The 16,549-nt window shown below is 39.3% G+C and overlaps 2 protein-coding genes across 2 annotated transcripts; one reads left to right on the top strand and one right to left on the bottom strand.

Moving 5' to 3' along the window:
- The first annotated feature begins 102 nt into the window (after positions 1-102).
- LOC124073937 (tryptase-2-like) lies at positions 103-3,791 on the top strand. Its single transcript, XM_046416508.1, has 5 exons — positions 103-233; positions 744-918; positions 1,699-1,976; positions 2,704-2,843; positions 3,464-3,791. Exons 1-5 carry the CDS (start codon positions 182-184, stop codon positions 3,650-3,652), a joined length of 834 nt encoding a protein of 277 aa, XP_046272464.1. The 5' UTR covers positions 103-181; the 3' UTR covers positions 3,653-3,791.
- Positions 3,792-5,878: 2,087 nt separating this feature from the next.
- Positions 5,879-16,261, bottom strand: dus1l (dihydrouridine synthase 1-like (S. cerevisiae)). Its single transcript, XM_046415935.1, has 14 exons — positions 16,113-16,261; positions 14,942-15,194; positions 14,656-14,764; positions 14,485-14,535; positions 14,182-14,294; positions 13,908-13,990; positions 13,585-13,688; positions 13,298-13,445; positions 12,279-12,375; positions 10,533-10,621; positions 10,101-10,270; positions 9,961-9,998; positions 9,296-9,371; positions 5,879-7,931 (listed from the first exon to the last, which is right to left on the bottom strand). The coding sequence occupies exons 2-14, from the start codon at positions 15,176-15,178 to the stop codon at positions 7,768-7,770; spliced, it is 1,479 nt and encodes a 492-aa protein (XP_046271891.1). The 5' UTR covers positions 15,179-15,194; positions 16,113-16,261; the 3' UTR covers positions 5,879-7,767.
- Between the last annotated feature and the right edge of the window lie 288 nt (positions 16,262-16,549).

Below are 16,549 nucleotides of genomic sequence, written 5' to 3'. Positions count from 1 at the left end.
AAATACTAAAGCAACACACCTACACCATAAAAGCGTACTTCACAGTACTTGAGTAAATGTACATTTCCTTATGGGGTTTGAAAGGAAAAGGAAGGCTGATAAGCATTTCTCCCCTCTGCAGCTGTGTATATAAGCTGCTCCCTCGCAGCCTGCAGAATCACCGCTCTACTAAGCCACAGCCATGGTTTTCTGCAGACTTCTCACTGTGCTGGTACTGATCCACAGCAGCCAAGGTGAGAAACATCATTGTTGTCATCTTAAGAACATTATTCTAGTATCAAGATGGATGATTCATCTGTAATCAATGTGTGAAGGTTAATTTAACAATTCTTATGAGTTTTCTACCTTAATAGACTGATATAGACATTTTGATGAGGAGATGAGGTTGAAAATCGAAAAGTCTTTTCTGTCAAAACCAGTAAAACCGCTCTGCAATTATAAATAATTTCTTTTGGCAGTTCTTTAATGGTGATGGCTGGACATCTCAGATTGATCGCTGTGTTTATAAACACATTATTACCTGTATTTCTTATAGATTTTAAGAAAAAGTTTGATATTTTGGGAAATATTCGCTTTCTTACCAATCTTATTTTATCTTAATAGATAATATGATTGCTACTTCTCTCATGCCTGTGAGACAAAGAATGTATGCACAAAGAAAATTGGACTCACTCTTTAAAAACTACCCCAGAAACTCCACCTTTTACAAAGGTTTAATTAAACGTCCATCATTGTTTTTCTAGATTTGCTTGGGGCTGAGGTGGGGAGCTCCATCGTCGGGGGGCAGAGCGCTTCAAAGGGCAGCTGGCCGTGGATGGTCCACCTTAACATCACATCTAATGGTATCAACAAGTGGCGTTGTGGCGGCACCATTCTCAACAGTGAGTGGGTGCTGACTGCTGCACACTGCTTTGATAAGTAAGTGTGTGTGTCTGTCTGCGTTGTCAGAATCACAGTCTTTTTTTTTTCTACGTGGCTCTAATCATCTTTCATAGCCTTTGATTATTAAGGGCCTTTAGATTTATCAAGACCACTAAACTACCTTGTTGGAGCCCACCAGGGACCTCTTTAATAACTCGTGTTATTATGTGGGTATTAACTCTTTTGAGTACTTCAATATGTTTCCTGCTATTATTATTAATAATTTCCAAGTATTACATTCTTAAAAAAACAAAATAACATTTTAATCGGTTATGTTGAAATCAATAAATTGTTAATATAGTGGAGACCTACCTGTGTTCAAAGTAATATATCGAAATACTACCATACCATCTGTACTTAGACGCCCAATTACAGTGAGGAAATTACTAACTTGTTAGTAAACCGTTGCTTATTTACTCCTCAAGTAGTTACAAATAACAGATAAATAGATTCTGTTTTTTAAGAGGAAAATAACCAGTCCTCTAGCTGCTAAATGCTTCACTATGTTCACCAGCTAGTCGCTAACTGTGCCTGTCTGTTGTTTGGTTAGGTTGCAATATTTTTAGAGATGATAATAACAAGATTTCAAGACGAAGAAGATCTCTTTCGATCCTATCTAGTTAAATGACGAAACAAGACAATGCTTATATACTTAAATATTCTAATTTAGCTAACATCTAAGTTCTGCTGAACTTATCTGCACGTTTAGAATACTGATGTGTATTCATGCGTTATCCATACACATGAAAACTAATGTGTGTGTGTTTGTGTTGCCAGGCAACTTCGGGTTGATTTGTCTCGGTCAATGGTTTGGGTCGGATCACACAACCTGCGAAAAGCGTCTGCCTGTTACAGGGGCATCATTTATGTCATCCCTCACCCTGAATACCGAGCCCTGGGCAGTGGCTACGTGAACGACATCGCCCTGATAAAGCTGAAGAAAAAGATCACATTCTCAAAGGATGTTGCCCCAGTGAGTCTGTCCAGTGTTAAAGACACCTTCACTTCATCATCTGAGTGTTGGATTACTGGCTGGGGGGACATCAAGACAGGTGGTAAGTTCTGCATGTAAGGTAAACTAAAAGGTGCCCACTCTAATTTCCTCAATACTCAAACTAACCATAACCATTACTTTATAGCTACTACCTAAACCTTACCAGAACATTCAACTAAATCTGACCTTATCCTAACTTTAAACCAAGTCTTAACCCTAAAAAGGAATGAATTCTGTTATATACACGCACACAGCATTGTATATAAACAAAATAGCTAGGGCCATAGAAAAGAGTTAAGAAATAAAGAGGTCATGAACTGAAGTACAGAGCACAGAGAATCTTTTACCCTTCGACAGATGAATGTGAAAACAAACTTATTCTGCACAGAGTAGCTCAGCAATCATAGTGGAGGAGGAATAGGGAACATTAAGGATAAACACACATTTGACAGGAGGATTTAACTTTTACTTCCAGGCTAGTTGTTTTATCCTGTTTCCAGTCTTTGCACTAAGATAAACTGCCACCTCATGTTCACTGTGCAGACAGACTTCACTATTCTTCTTATCAATCATGTGGAAGACATGGCCCTACTTATCCTTGAAATTTATACTGGTAGGTAATAAGTTTCAGCAAAGTTTCAACAGGATGATCTCAGTGTATTTTATTAAACACAAAACATCTATCCGTAAACACAGGCCTAAATTCAGTCAATAAATTTCGTTCCGTGGTCATGATCAAAATAACACCTCCTCCTTCCTCTGCACTGACTCTGTGTGCATCTCTGCAGTTCCACTGCCAGATCCAGAAACTCTTCAGCAGCTGAAGATTTCCATCATCCCTCAGAGTCAGTGTAAGGCCAAATATTCTGAGCTGACTGCTGACATGATGTGTGCGGGGGACATGGCTGGAGGGAAGGGTGCCTGCAACGTGAGTTTTTCTACTTGAGTCATTTGAAACGTTTGAACATTTCTATCTCTTTGAGGGGAGGTGGGACCCTCTGGTTGCAAAGCACTGGCCTACTTACTCAAGCACATTTGGCTGATAATACTTTTATGCATTTACAGAGGACAGTGTTGGATACAGGACTTTTAAAATCAAAATGAGTATGCATCGAATAATTTTTTTCCCAGGGATGGTTTCTGTCATTTAAGGTAGTTCTTATTACACTTCTGATAACTTTGACTTTAATTAGTTCTGTGATGATATTTAAAGGAGGTGAAATGTCACGATTGACAGCTGAGGGCTGCTCACAAATGAGTGGGCCTGTTGTATGGGCAGGAACACTACCTGATCACTGCTGCGTTGGCTTAATTACTGCGTAGGAAATGGAGGCACATCGTTATATACGTCAGTGGAAGGAAAATAGTTCCTACTTGAAATTGTTAGCACATCTAGGTCATGATTTCGGCCTCATAACAGCACAGTTAATAACATATTCTTCAGTAAATGCTATAGTTATCTGCTGTGTGTCACTCAACAAGTTCAAATAGGGAGAAAGTGCAAAGACTTACACAATGGGTGCGTATGCATGTTTTGTGCTTTTAAAGGGGGATTATGGTGGTCCACTGGTGTGCAAGGCCGGCAGTGGCTTTGTGCAGGTGGGAATCATGAGTTATGGGAGTAGCAACGGTTGTGCCCTCCCAGACCGTCCTGGCATCTACACCCAGGTGTCCAAGTACCTGCGCTTCATCAATGACTACATCCACCACAGCGAGGAGGCCTCTGCTGAGGTCTAAGCCGTCCAGTCTGCTTGCCTGACAACCCACCTCAGCTTCTCTCCCCTGCTCAACTGTCGGTCTGTGTCCCTTTATGCTTCTTGACATGTAACCTGGATTATTCAGTTAAATTCTTTGCATTAAAGCCTTAAAGCATCAATTTTACTGTCTTTTGGAGATTTTTTTATTTATTTATTTATTTTTAATTAAACAATTTACAATTTAATTAAAGAGTTTGGTCTAGACCTGCTCAAATTGGAAAGTGTCATGAGATAACTTTTTTTGTGAATTGGCGCTACATAAATAAACTGAATTGAATTGAATTAAACCCATGCAGCAAAGGCACACTGCATTTCATTCAAACGTTCCACACTAAGAACACTAAGAAGAACAGACATTTTCATTCACAAACACAGAATTTATCCCAAAACTACACACCTTTGTTTTAGATCGACTTTTAACAAATCAGATAAAACATGAAGAAAATAACTGATGCAATTCAAGTGTACATATTTTTTTTATACACACATTATAAGTGATTTTTTCCCAAACGTTTCTTTTTTATCATGTGCACAGTCATACAATAAGCATACAAAACATCATGGAGCTCAGACCAATATATATTTTTATACTATTGGTTAGATTGCTATGAAATAGTGTCGTGTTCCCCACAGGGTTGGTCCTAATGACTTTGGTGATCTTTGGTTCATCACTTGTCCTGTAAATTACCCCAAATCTGCTGTAACTACTGGTTTGTGGTCAAATATCGTCAAAAAGTCCAATTTAATTCAGCAGAGGATGACATCTTCTGCCTTTTAGTGTCTAGAATGGGTCAAGTTTTGAAAATACTGGATCCTACATTTCCCAAAATGCAACTTGTTAGACTCTTCCTGCCTGCTAAATGCCCATGTCTTCCAAACTCTGCCCTTGTTTGGTTATGGAGGCTTTGTGATCTTGAAGCCCATGATCGTGTTCTACTAAAATCAAATAAATAAATTAGCCTGCTTAAGATAATTATTGGTTGGCTAAATGAATTGTGCAAGCTCATTTTTACTCAGTCTTTACTATCTTAAATGAATATTGTTTATGACGTTACAAGCAAAAACATGACACTGAGTTCTGCAGATTTTTATTCTTGATCAAAACTGAACACTAAAAAAAAAAAAAAAAGAAAAATCCACACATTCAGTTTGGTTCGGCTTATCAGTCATCCGGCAAACGCCCACATTTAGATAACGAAAAAACGTTTTTAATTTAAAGGGTCTGCTATCTGTGAAGTGGAACCTCATGTACTCCTGATGTGTAAAAAGATAGACTCCGCCAGAGTCAAGTTTAACATTCTGATAAAAATGTATGGCGTTTTTTTCTGTGTAATTTATAAATCCTTTAAAAATGATCGAACCATCACTTTTGAATATAAGAAAACAAGCATCTGCTTCAGTCAAGTTACATCCAAATATGTGCATCTGAATTGTTTTCAACCTGAAATTAATTTGCTTTTTTGAGATGACTATTTTGAGATTATCTGAAAATGAATATTGTTGCAACGATATTTTCATACAATTAAATTGTCAGTGTTGACTTAGAGTGGCAGAAGTTGGATGTTTAAACATGCCTTTTTTCAGTTGGGTTCCAGTTCTATTTATGTCACACAGCTATTCAGGCTAACAATACATCTGCTATCTCGAGCCTTTGGATACACCTGCACAATCAATTTGTCGATTTGATTAAACTGAGACGCAAATCCATTCTGTGTGTGCTGTTTAGATGACCGAGGCTAATATAATGTTAGCCAGTTCAGTTAATTCAGGCTACTATAATGATAACCAGCTCACAATTTATGGCTAACTATCATCCATCCACATGCTGGATAACAGCATGCTTTTACTTTGAAATGTTAAATTAGGGAATGTTTCTTTTTTTCAAAAACATATCTGAAGTGTAAAACCACACTGAAATGAAATGGCAGTCAGAGCACAAAATATGTTTCTAAGGTTTAAATATTTTAAAAAATTGGACTTGAATGATCTACCTGTCAGGCATTTCACTTCATCTCCTGTCAATTTATTTTGTAGATGGCGGCCTAAGCAATGGCCATCCACACATTATATATATTTATATATTATCATGGCCTTTTTTTTTTTTCAAGGCAAGGTGACAGACTTCACTGTAAAACACTGCAGGAAAGTGGTTGGGTAAGCACTTGTTGAAGGACAGATATTACAGCTACGTGAAAGAAGCGACACATTGAGGCTCATGTCTTCTGTATTTGTCATCAATAAAAACAAGACAATTCATGTATGTATACAGAAAGATCAGGCCTCACATCAGCTTCTACTTCCAACAAGGTGGCACATATAAAAACAAAGAGAGGAGGTTAACAGCAGCTAAAACATGTGGTGAAGATGGTCTCATTCTTTAATTAGTTACTATGGTACCAATTTGGGGGCTTGATGTCTTAATTTAAATCCCCTGAAAACTTGTTTTATCAATTATCTGTCAAAGGTTGGGTTATTTCACAAGAGATTTCTGTACTGACATTTTTGTCTTAACTGGTTTGATGTAGGCAGGGACAAATTTAAGAAGTTTACATTTGTGCATCAATGAGGATAATCAACCTTTCAATATGTAACTGATGTTAAGTAGTTGTCAGGTTGTTTGTTCAGGGTACAATGAAATCTGATCAAATCACACCGGGACTGAGTGGGTATGAGAGTATGTGTACCTCGAGATGAATTATTCTTTATTTTCTTCACTTAAGCTTTGATTGTTGCTTGTTTGTTAAGACTGTCAATGTCTAAGAGAAATACATAAAATTTGAGAAAAGTTTTCAGGGGCTTTAGACGAGTTGGATGATTGCTCACGCGTCTGTGAATTCACTACAGAAATAAGAGGGGGCTAGCTTAGCACAAAGACTAGAATTATGAGATACAACCACTCTCAATCATCATCACCACTTAAAACCAGAAAAACGAACACATCTGAACACACATCAGCTTGATTAGAACTACCTAAAATGACAAACCACCTTTGGGAAAAATTTGACACATTATTTGGGTTTTTAGTTTGGCCCACGTTCCCTCTGCTAACATGGAAGGGGTGGAGAATATGACCTGTGGTGACCTGCGCTGAAGCAAGCCACCAGCGGGAAATCGAGACGTTTCAGCTTCAGCGTCATCCATCTTTATATACAGTTTAGGTTTAGCTTCTAGTCTTTGTGCCTAGCTAGGCTAAACACTTTCAGCTTCTTATTATCTTTGTGACAGAAAAGAGCTTTCTCAAAATGTCATAATTGTTTTTCGATTGTATGCACAATTATACAAGCAGCACCTTAAAATACATTTCTTTAGGATTATCATTGAGCACATTTTGTTCTCCCCTCAAGAGCTCAAGTTCATATTTGGATTGGCAGTGGTTCTTCTTATCAAAAGGCACATACATAAGTTAATGCGGTACAGTCAAACCTCCACCCAAAATAAACAGGCAAACTAATGAGCTGAAAATGCACCTATATTCATGACCTTAAATACAGGAATTAAAACCTGCAGGGACAAGCTATGTTCTCCATAAATCTGACAGTTAGCGGATCCTACTAGTTTGGCAGCTCAGTAAAACTTGAATACAACAATGTTCATTTATCCTCATAAAATCTTTGTCTTAAAAATAAAATTTGACAGCATTAGAGAACATCTTCAATGTCTGACAAGACAAGGAAGAAAGACACAGTTAATCATTATCATGGAAATTAACAACAAATAAAAAATTGTTACTTTATGGTTTGGTTTTGGTCTGCTGATCAGGGTCCATTCATCCATATTTCACAATCAATCTCTACCCAGAGAACACTTGTTGTTGAGGCAGCTGTGTATACTGTATCTCCTGACTGATCATTGGCTACTTCTACATGCACACACTAACTTTTACCTCTAGTTACATATCTCTGTTGCCCTCGAAAGTAAATCAAAGTAGGTTCCACACAATAGCTGTGACGAATATTTGGCCTTTACTATTGGACAGGTAAAAACAACTTGATGAAGAACACGATGGGTGAAATGTGTGAACCCACTTTAACTTTTGACACGCATGCTAACTGGTCTGCATATAGTGTGTGCATGTAGAGGCAGCCGTAGTCGTGCTCATACTGGCAGCTGTATCTTGGGCTGCTCCTGCAGTTCTGTACTTGGATCAGGCAGAGGCTGAGGGGAGCTGCTGCTTCTCTCCGTCTCTGTCGCAGGGCCCTCCTTCTCGTCCTCCTCAGCTTTCCGTTTCTCGGCCTTGGTCTTGAACCTCAGCCCGTGGCCTGTCGACCAAAAGACATAGAAATTACTTTCATTATTAATTCATCGTTTTTTTTTCCCCATTAATTTAGTTAGCCTACAAGTGGAAGAAGTGAGGTCCAAGCTTCAAATTGCTTATTTAGGAAGCTTTCACACCTAAGCTGTTTGGTTGTTTGGTTCAGTTTGAATTGTGCGATTACTCAACTAGTTCTTTAAATGTTGGCTAGTTGGCATCAGAAATATTAGTCCGTTATTAAACTAAGTATTATTATTTTTCTATTTGTGTACATGCAAGAGTAATTTCTAGAGCTAAGACACTACACAACACTACAAGAACTGCGCTGCTGTGTAATGTTTGGTTTGTATGCAGATTTGTGGACAATGCTTAGGGATTCTTGGAGGTAACAATGAAGTACAGTAACAGTGAGTAATAAATATTCTAAAGCAAAGACAAGAGGCAGAAATGAGACTAAGGTGAGTATGTCAGTTATCAGCCTCTCTATGCAGCCTCTCAGTGATTTTAAGTTGTGAATACGATGTCTTCACAGTCAAAGGTTACCTAATTAAAAAAAAACAAAAAAAAACAGCATCTGTTACTGATTTTAACTCGCTGATTAACATTTGTGTCTAACATGTTATTAAAGAATGCGATTAATGATGATCCAACGGCTCCCATAATATGCACATTTCTTTTTCTGAAAACTGTGTAACCTTACAGATTAAATTATTGTTCCAACTGTTTTCTTCGAGTGTTTCTTGTTTAGATGAGTCTGCTAGTCTAAGTTTCTGTTTCTGTTTAAACGAGTTCAGACGAACTCTGCGGTGTCTGCCCGTTTCGTTTAGTTTGTTCAGGCTGTCAATCAAACTCTGGTGAGGACTAAACCAGGACAACCAGGCCCAGACTACCTGAAAAGGAGGGTAAAACAAGCAGTAAAAATCATCTGAACAATATGAGTGTTGTGTATCTGTCATGCACAGAACCTCACAACCTTGATAACCATGGTAACATGTCCGCGCCTCTTGTATACCACTCAACAGCATGTTAGCAGTTCCTCAGTAAAAAGCCAGTGAGACATAGCCACCAGTAACTATGCTAATGTAAGGTTCTGGTTCAAAATGTCTCTTTTCCGTCTGGAGTCATCATTATACATGATTTAGGAGTTTCGGCTCATGATCAGTTGTTTCTTCTCAGCTGTGAGACACTGGAGAAGAATAAACACATGACCTGGTTTCATCATGTGCGTTCATGTACCGCTTAAGTTGCAAGATGACATCACCAAAACTGCCCAATCAGTGAAGCCCCAATAATATTCCCACAGACGCTGAACAACCAGTGACTTCAACACTAGTTAGCTGTGTCTGTGTGTGTGTGTGTGTGTGTACTGACTTGGACAGTCTGCCACCTCTTTGTAGGCCTTCTTTTTACAGCAGCCTCGACACAGGTTGAAGACACATTTATTTCCCTGCAGAGCAAAATAAAGTTAAAAAAGCAGAAGGCGACACAAAGAAATTCAGGCGTCGGTGCCTTTAGAGAAGGACTTGAAGAAAAATTTTCCCAGACATCTGTTTGAAAAAGTTAATCATTACAGCTGCTTATTTTCCATCAACTGCCTCTCCTTATAATGTCTGAGGTATCAGGACCCGAGTTGTACTTTCACACAGTATAGTAATATATTGTGATGTACTGCATATCACGTATCATATCGATAGATAACTGCCAGTACGCAGTCCCATCAGGAATGGGTTTAATAGCAATAGCACAGCAATTCAGTTTGAATACAATTATTTTTTTGTTTTGCTGTCAGCTTGACCGTAAAGAGACCAGGCGCAAGTGCATCCTACTTTCGAAAGATTAAAAAAAGAGAAAGGTTGACAATGAAGTAGGCCAGGAGGGTCAGAGAAGGCCCAAAGGGAGGACAGTTTATTCATGCATTCTTAACTGGGCTTCATTTACTCAAGCCTAATAGGTATTTCTTCATTCATCAAAATATATCTATGTGTGGATCAAGAATGAACCCTATTCAGTCTCTTCAGTCATCATTAATGAATTACCTTTGGGTTCCCACACTGGTCACATTTGATGTACTTGGCTGTGGGAGGAAAGAAGAGGGACAACGTCAGACATCAGTGGCATCTGACTTCAATGTTTCAATCAAGGAAGTCAACTGTAAGTGACGATGGGTTGGACTCACGCTTCTGCTCGGGACAGAAGTTCTTGTTGGGGTTTCGGGATCTCTTCTTCTGCTTGTTTTTGGAGAGTGTGTCAGCTGTTCCATCCGAGTCCTCCAGTGCCCTCTTCTGGCACACGGTCTTCTTCACCTCCGAACCCTGGCTGTTACCATTGGCAACAGGCTCTTTCGGTCTATAAGGCATACCCAGTAACATTATTGAGTAAGGGAACTTTTCACAGGTGGCAATCACATCTCAGATCGTGGACAGTTCGACTCTTTCAGTTTCCTGCATGCCGTAATAGTCTGCTGCCTCTCTTCATTACACCTCACTGGCCTGGTACTTTGCTGTGGAGCTGATGTCTACTAGACTGAAGTAAGTAAAGTGTATGAAATGGTCTCAGGAAAAAAAGATTATACAGAGAAAAGTAAAAACAACAAAGTTTGGTAACTTACGCTGGTCTGACATACGGCTGGCAGATCCAGTGGGGGAACGGCAGGCCGCTCTCCTTCTCTCCCACGTCTGTTCCTTTGGCTATCTCCTCCTGTACCGACACACATACAGATACTGGTCCAACAAGACTGTCTCCGCCAATTCTGGTTGTCCCAGCAACACTCAGTAAATGGTCTGATTTCACTCTAACATGCTGGATCTACAGGATTTTAGAGGACACTGGATTTGATGTCCTACACTGATCCAATTTGTTTACTGTGATCAGCATACAGAGGTAAGTGTCCACCTGGTATTAACATGCAATCTGTTTCTGAATGTCATACATTATCATATGTTCAGATCGGCCAGACCACATACAGAGAAGGTTTGGGTCACACTGCAACTGAATCTAAGCAGGTGTAAATGACACCTAAGGAGTAGCTTCACATTTATCGAAAGTGGAACAAGAGCAAGTGACTCCACCTTGTCCTGCTACCTCATCCTACAGATGCTTTTGATGGATATCTTCACCTGTTCCATAACCAACACGGTGGGAAGTGATACATACACACTACATGCTGGTGTTGATTGGTAGATCACTTGTCATTCAAATGTTGGGTAGTTGGCACCAGAAATACTAGCTGGTTATTAAACTTCTTCTTCTTAGTATTATTATTATTATTATTGTTATTATTATATTAATGACCAGGTAGGAGTTATTTATAGAGCTAAGTGTATGTAGGACAACACATTAGTCCATTAGGTGTCACTTTTGTGCTTTGGCTAACTTGCAATACACTCCAGGTAGGAACTCTGACTCGGGACAGGAGCTCCAGCCAAAGACGACAAATAAAAGTCGGATTCTGCTAAGCTGTGTTATTAGACTGTCTAAGTTTAAACTTAGCCACTACAGTACACATTTAAATTACATACTGGCATAGTTTACACTGAAATAATGTAAACAACGTCGTTTAACTGCTACATCTAAGATTTCACTGAAGAATGCGATTACTGGTTTCCAGTGGCTTTTATAATGTCCACAATGTTTTTTTTTGCACACGTTTAAAATTACGAATTGTGCTCAATTTTGACTGTTTGACTGAGTATCTAAACTTAAACTCACTTCAACTCTGTTGAGTAAAACCGATGACCGTATACAAAGATGGATGACATGAGAGCTGGAGTTGGGCTCCAGTAGAGGTCATAAAGATTTCACCCCCTTAACAGATTTTTCCCAGAGATGGCTCTGTCACTTTAGGTAGTTCCAGGTTTTGTTCTTCTGATAAATTTTAATTAGTTATATGATATCATACAAAGGGGGTGAAACATCAGCTGAGTGATGCTTGTGAATGGTTCAGGCACGTGTATGGGCAGGAGGAAATCAATCCCACGGCTCCACCGTCCGATCAGTACATTGCAGTCGTGGGCTCTGAATGACGTCATGACTGAATGAGATCAGCACAAGATGGCAGCATTTGTATTTAGGATATTTTGGTGAGGGAGTGGACACACACCGTCCATCTTTATATATGCTACACAATAGTCAATGAATAAATGTGCTTATTGTCATAGGGTTGACTCATTCCACTCCACTCCACGTTCCCCAAATAAGACACATCTGATCACCACGGAGAAGATATTTATAAAAACAGACAACAATCTTGAGATCACAAAGGCATCTGAGCAGTTCAGCTGTCGCTCCCTCTGGTGCTGCTGCACATTTATAACATCACATTCACTTCATCTATAAAAGTGCTGTTTGCTGTTACCTGGCAACGCAGCTTCAGCTGTTTACTGACATCTGCCAAGCCCTCGAGGGTCTTCACCTTGGCCAAGTCATCCCTCAGGTCCTGATGAATCTGTAGCCTACACGCACAATACATACACATAACATGGCTTCAAGGGTCGGAACATCAGGCAGCTATACAGCCAGACATCGGGCAAGATGTCTAACATGATCAGTTTCTGTATTAAAATAATCTCCAGATCAGAAACGTTAAATGCCTGAATAGGCACAACTACAGTACATATCACAGTATGATAACATATGAATACTAATTATACTAAAGTGTTTGTCTAGAAACTAAATTGAGAAAACCTTTGTTATGTATTTAATGTTACTTAATGTTTTAATGTTACGTTATGTGAGCAGTCCTGCTCTTTCAAGAGATGTTAAAGAGATAGCTACTACCAATTAAAGTTTGCAACAAGAGACAAATTTCATGATGTTTGGTCAAACAGCCCACATGTGCTCCTACAACATGAATATTTACTAGTCAACTAGTCAACTGCCAGACATACAATATTCAGAGACTAGAGAATTATGTGTTGATAGCAGCAGAGCCTGCATTTGAACGAACACTAAAATACAGAACGAGTGCGTTACATTATGGGATGTTAAGGAAAGAGCACCTCAGCCGTCTCTACTGCATAAACGGAAAAGGGACCAAAACATCTGTCAAGATGCCAGGATGTTACCAGTACAGAGAGAATCTGTGTGACTGACAGACAAGCAACACACACAAACATCAGATTTGTGTTTGACCTTAAAATGAACTCATGAAATCAAATGTATTTTGATACCATTAATGGCCTACATTATTCATCAAGTGTATTTAAATTATTTATTGGACCTCTCTATGCGGTCTGTTTTACTGCTGGATTCAAATTACTACTAATGCTAACCCAGCATTTATTATTGTTGCTTATTCATGCTCAAGGTGGTTTTTATTGTAAGGAAGGTTTAAAACACCAGTATACACACACATATACCAAAAAAGAGACGTACGTGTGGTGCCAGAGCTTGAAGAGGTGGGCTCGTACATATGACAGAGTGCAGGGTGGATGCTGCTTCACCACCTCCATATATTCCTCAGCCATCTCCCACACTGGGGGATCGCATCCCTCAAACAGTGCTGGGTTGTGGAGGTTGCCCTCTAATTAAAAAAATAATAAGGAAATGAACACAAAAATGAATTTAAAAACAATGCATATCTTGAGAAGGAATGTACATTATAAATCAGATATAAATACTAAGAAAACAAAGTGTAAAAGCAACAGACATATATTCTTAACCTGCACTCATTACTCCCTGAACTCCCGTCTCCTCAATGCAGCGCTCCACATCACTCAGGTGCTGAATGTTGCCATTTGCAAACACTGGAATACTTACTGCCTTCCTGCAGCATAAACACACCAAACACTGATAAAAAATACAGTATGTTGCTTTCTAGTATATGGAAAATGATAAGCACTCCAAGTCATTTGATTTGGTTTTAATGTCTAGTGTAAAGAGTTCTAAATTATTAGCTTGAGCACGCTGAAAGAGCAGTAAACATGTTTATGTTTCAGATGACATACAGCACATGTGAAAGATTAAAACAGTGATGGTGGCTCACCGTACTGCCTTGATGTGCTCCCAGCTAGCGATACCAGTCATGGCTCCTTTCTGGTCTTTGGTTCTGCCGTGCACTGTCAACAACTGGGAAGACGTTTGACAAAGTCAGCTTTAAGGACCTTCTGTAATGTTTCCTGAAACTGCATTAAAGATCAAACTAGTTAAATATATATAAACATGAAATTGATAATAGCTCAACATTTTTAAAACTGTTAATCAATCTGTTTGTTTAGCCAGACAAGCAGTGGATTCTTTAAAAATCACAAGGGTCACACCTGACATCCAGCTTTCTCCAGCATCTGGGCATAGCGGACAGTCTTCTCCATCTCTTTGAACACACGGATCTTACATGTGATGGGCACGGACAGCTTTTCATTGGCTAACCTGACTGTTAACGAGAAGGAAATAACTATTGGAATAATAAGGAAAGACTGCGGCAAGTCGTAAAACACAAACTCATAAAAATTGAGAGAAAAACTGTTCCTAAATTGGCACTACACTGATGCAAGATAGTTTTTTTAACTGTCCATTTTCAGAGAAAATCCCAAAGTGTAGCAATAGGTTATACTGAGACTCACTCATTTTCTCCAACAGCTCCCATTCGTCTTGTAGGAAAACTCCATAGTGTCCTTAGAAACAAGCATCAAGAAAAGTTGGTTTTCTTTTCACTGTCTTTTCTAATACAACCACTAAGAGGCGACAAAGTCAAAATTTCAGGGCTTCACTTCTCTTAGTGCTGCTGGGCGTACCTCTCTTAGCAATCATCTGCGGACAGCCCAGGTTGAGGTCGATAGCATCGCAGTAGTCCTGGGCCAGCAGGGCCGCCTTAACAAAAACCTCTGGATCGTTGGCACAAAACTGACACACACAGAATGCAGCACTGAGATTTACTGACATTACTTGAGGAACTATGTTAATATAATGTGTAAATTCACATAACATGCTCTCACATAATGACCGCTCCAGATAATAAACATGCTGGTGAATTTTTCACACTAACAATGTGTAAATAAGCTCGACTGTGTAGATCCTCACCTGCGTGATGAGAGGTCTGTCCTCTTCACAGACCTCATTGTAGAGGTTTTCTCTCCTGTAGTTAGCATCACGAACAAACACCTGAGCATGCAGCATGGGGGTGTAGCAGAGCTGAGCACCGTGTCGGCGGCTAAGCAGGCGCCAGGCCAACTCGCTCTGGTCCACCATGGGTGCCACCACAAAGCGCGCTCCTTTCAGGGTCTTTCTCCAGAACTCAAAGCCCTGGAGCTTGTCCATCACAGATGACTTGACACTGCACAGAATGAGGAAAGGTTCTCCATGAAATAAACTATCAAAGATACACCTGCTGATTTTGCTGAAGCTTCCATGAGTTCCACTAAATATTCAAATTTTCTTAAACATGCTATCAATATGTTGAAACTTAACTATTAACTGAGCTGAATTTTAAAAAAAAAAATGACAGAGGAAATCTGGAGTTCTGAAGCAATGAACAAAAGTAAGTTATGCACCTTCAAACGTGCAACCTTTTCCTACACAAGATGCTTTAGAGCCTGGGGATTTTCTGTGGCATTAAGATGTAAGGTATTTCTTCCACAGATTGATGTCTCGGCTCTTTCAAACCCATCATAAGCCGTCCAAACCTTTGTCTTAGTCTGAACCCAGCAATGAGCACATGAAGCTCACTCCAAGTAAAGTTATGTAATGTTGCTAACAGTTGCAAACCGAAGACATTCAAATATTTTTTAAATGAGCAATGTTAATCCCTTGATTGTGAAGACTAAAGTGAGATAATGTGGACGTCAACGATTCCAAATGTAGCTAGATAACACTTTAAATATTTAAGTGTAGGCTAATACTTAGCTTAACTACCTATTTCGCTTGAGGTTGCTAGAAGTAGCCAGCTAAAACTTTTTGTTGGTCTCGAGTGTTTCTGTTTTTGGCGTTGTGCGGTCTGCCTTAATAGTTATTAGCATTTAGCCTTAAGCTTCCAGTAACTACTTGTTTGTGTCTGGATTGTACTGTGATTTAGCTAGCAAAGCTAACTGCAGTCAGTTGACATGTAGCACATGATGCACCACCACCACACACAACTATAACGATTTTCACACAAAATGTATCACATTTATGTTTCTCTGTGAGCACCATGCACTGCTACGACCACGCAGTAACTATACTTGTGAATATGTATGTTGATAGTTCGTTGTTTCACCTGTAATTCTATGAAACTTGTAGAGTAATCCTGGCGCAGCAATTTCCAAATGTGTGCAACACAGAAACAGCACCGGTGGGAAACTTTTCTTCTTCTTTAAAGGTTTAACGGAAGTTAGCATCATTGATGTACATTACTGCCACCCTCTGGGTTAAGTTAACTCCTACAGTCGGACTTTGGGGTGTCAGAATTTTCCACTAACTGTTTTATTTATGAAGCTGAACAGGCATTTCCCTCCTGGTATTGTTCACACAGACTGGTTGGATGATTCCCTATAATGCAAAGAGTCCAATTTACACTAATGTGTCCTGTTCTTAATCTGGTTATTATTACCACCTCTTTTCTGTTTCCTCCCCCCATTTCTCACAGCACCCCATCTATTTTGAATGCAACCCCTATCTTTTGATCACGCTGCTGTTGACACTGTATAGATTTTC

This window comes from Scatophagus argus, chromosome 16 (assembly GCF_020382885.2).
Source record: "Scatophagus argus isolate fScaArg1 chromosome 16, fScaArg1.pri, whole genome shotgun sequence".
Classification (NCBI taxonomy): domain Eukaryota; kingdom Metazoa; phylum Chordata; class Actinopteri; family Scatophagidae; genus Scatophagus; species Scatophagus argus.
This window is presented reverse-complemented; position numbering and strand designations above follow the sequence as displayed.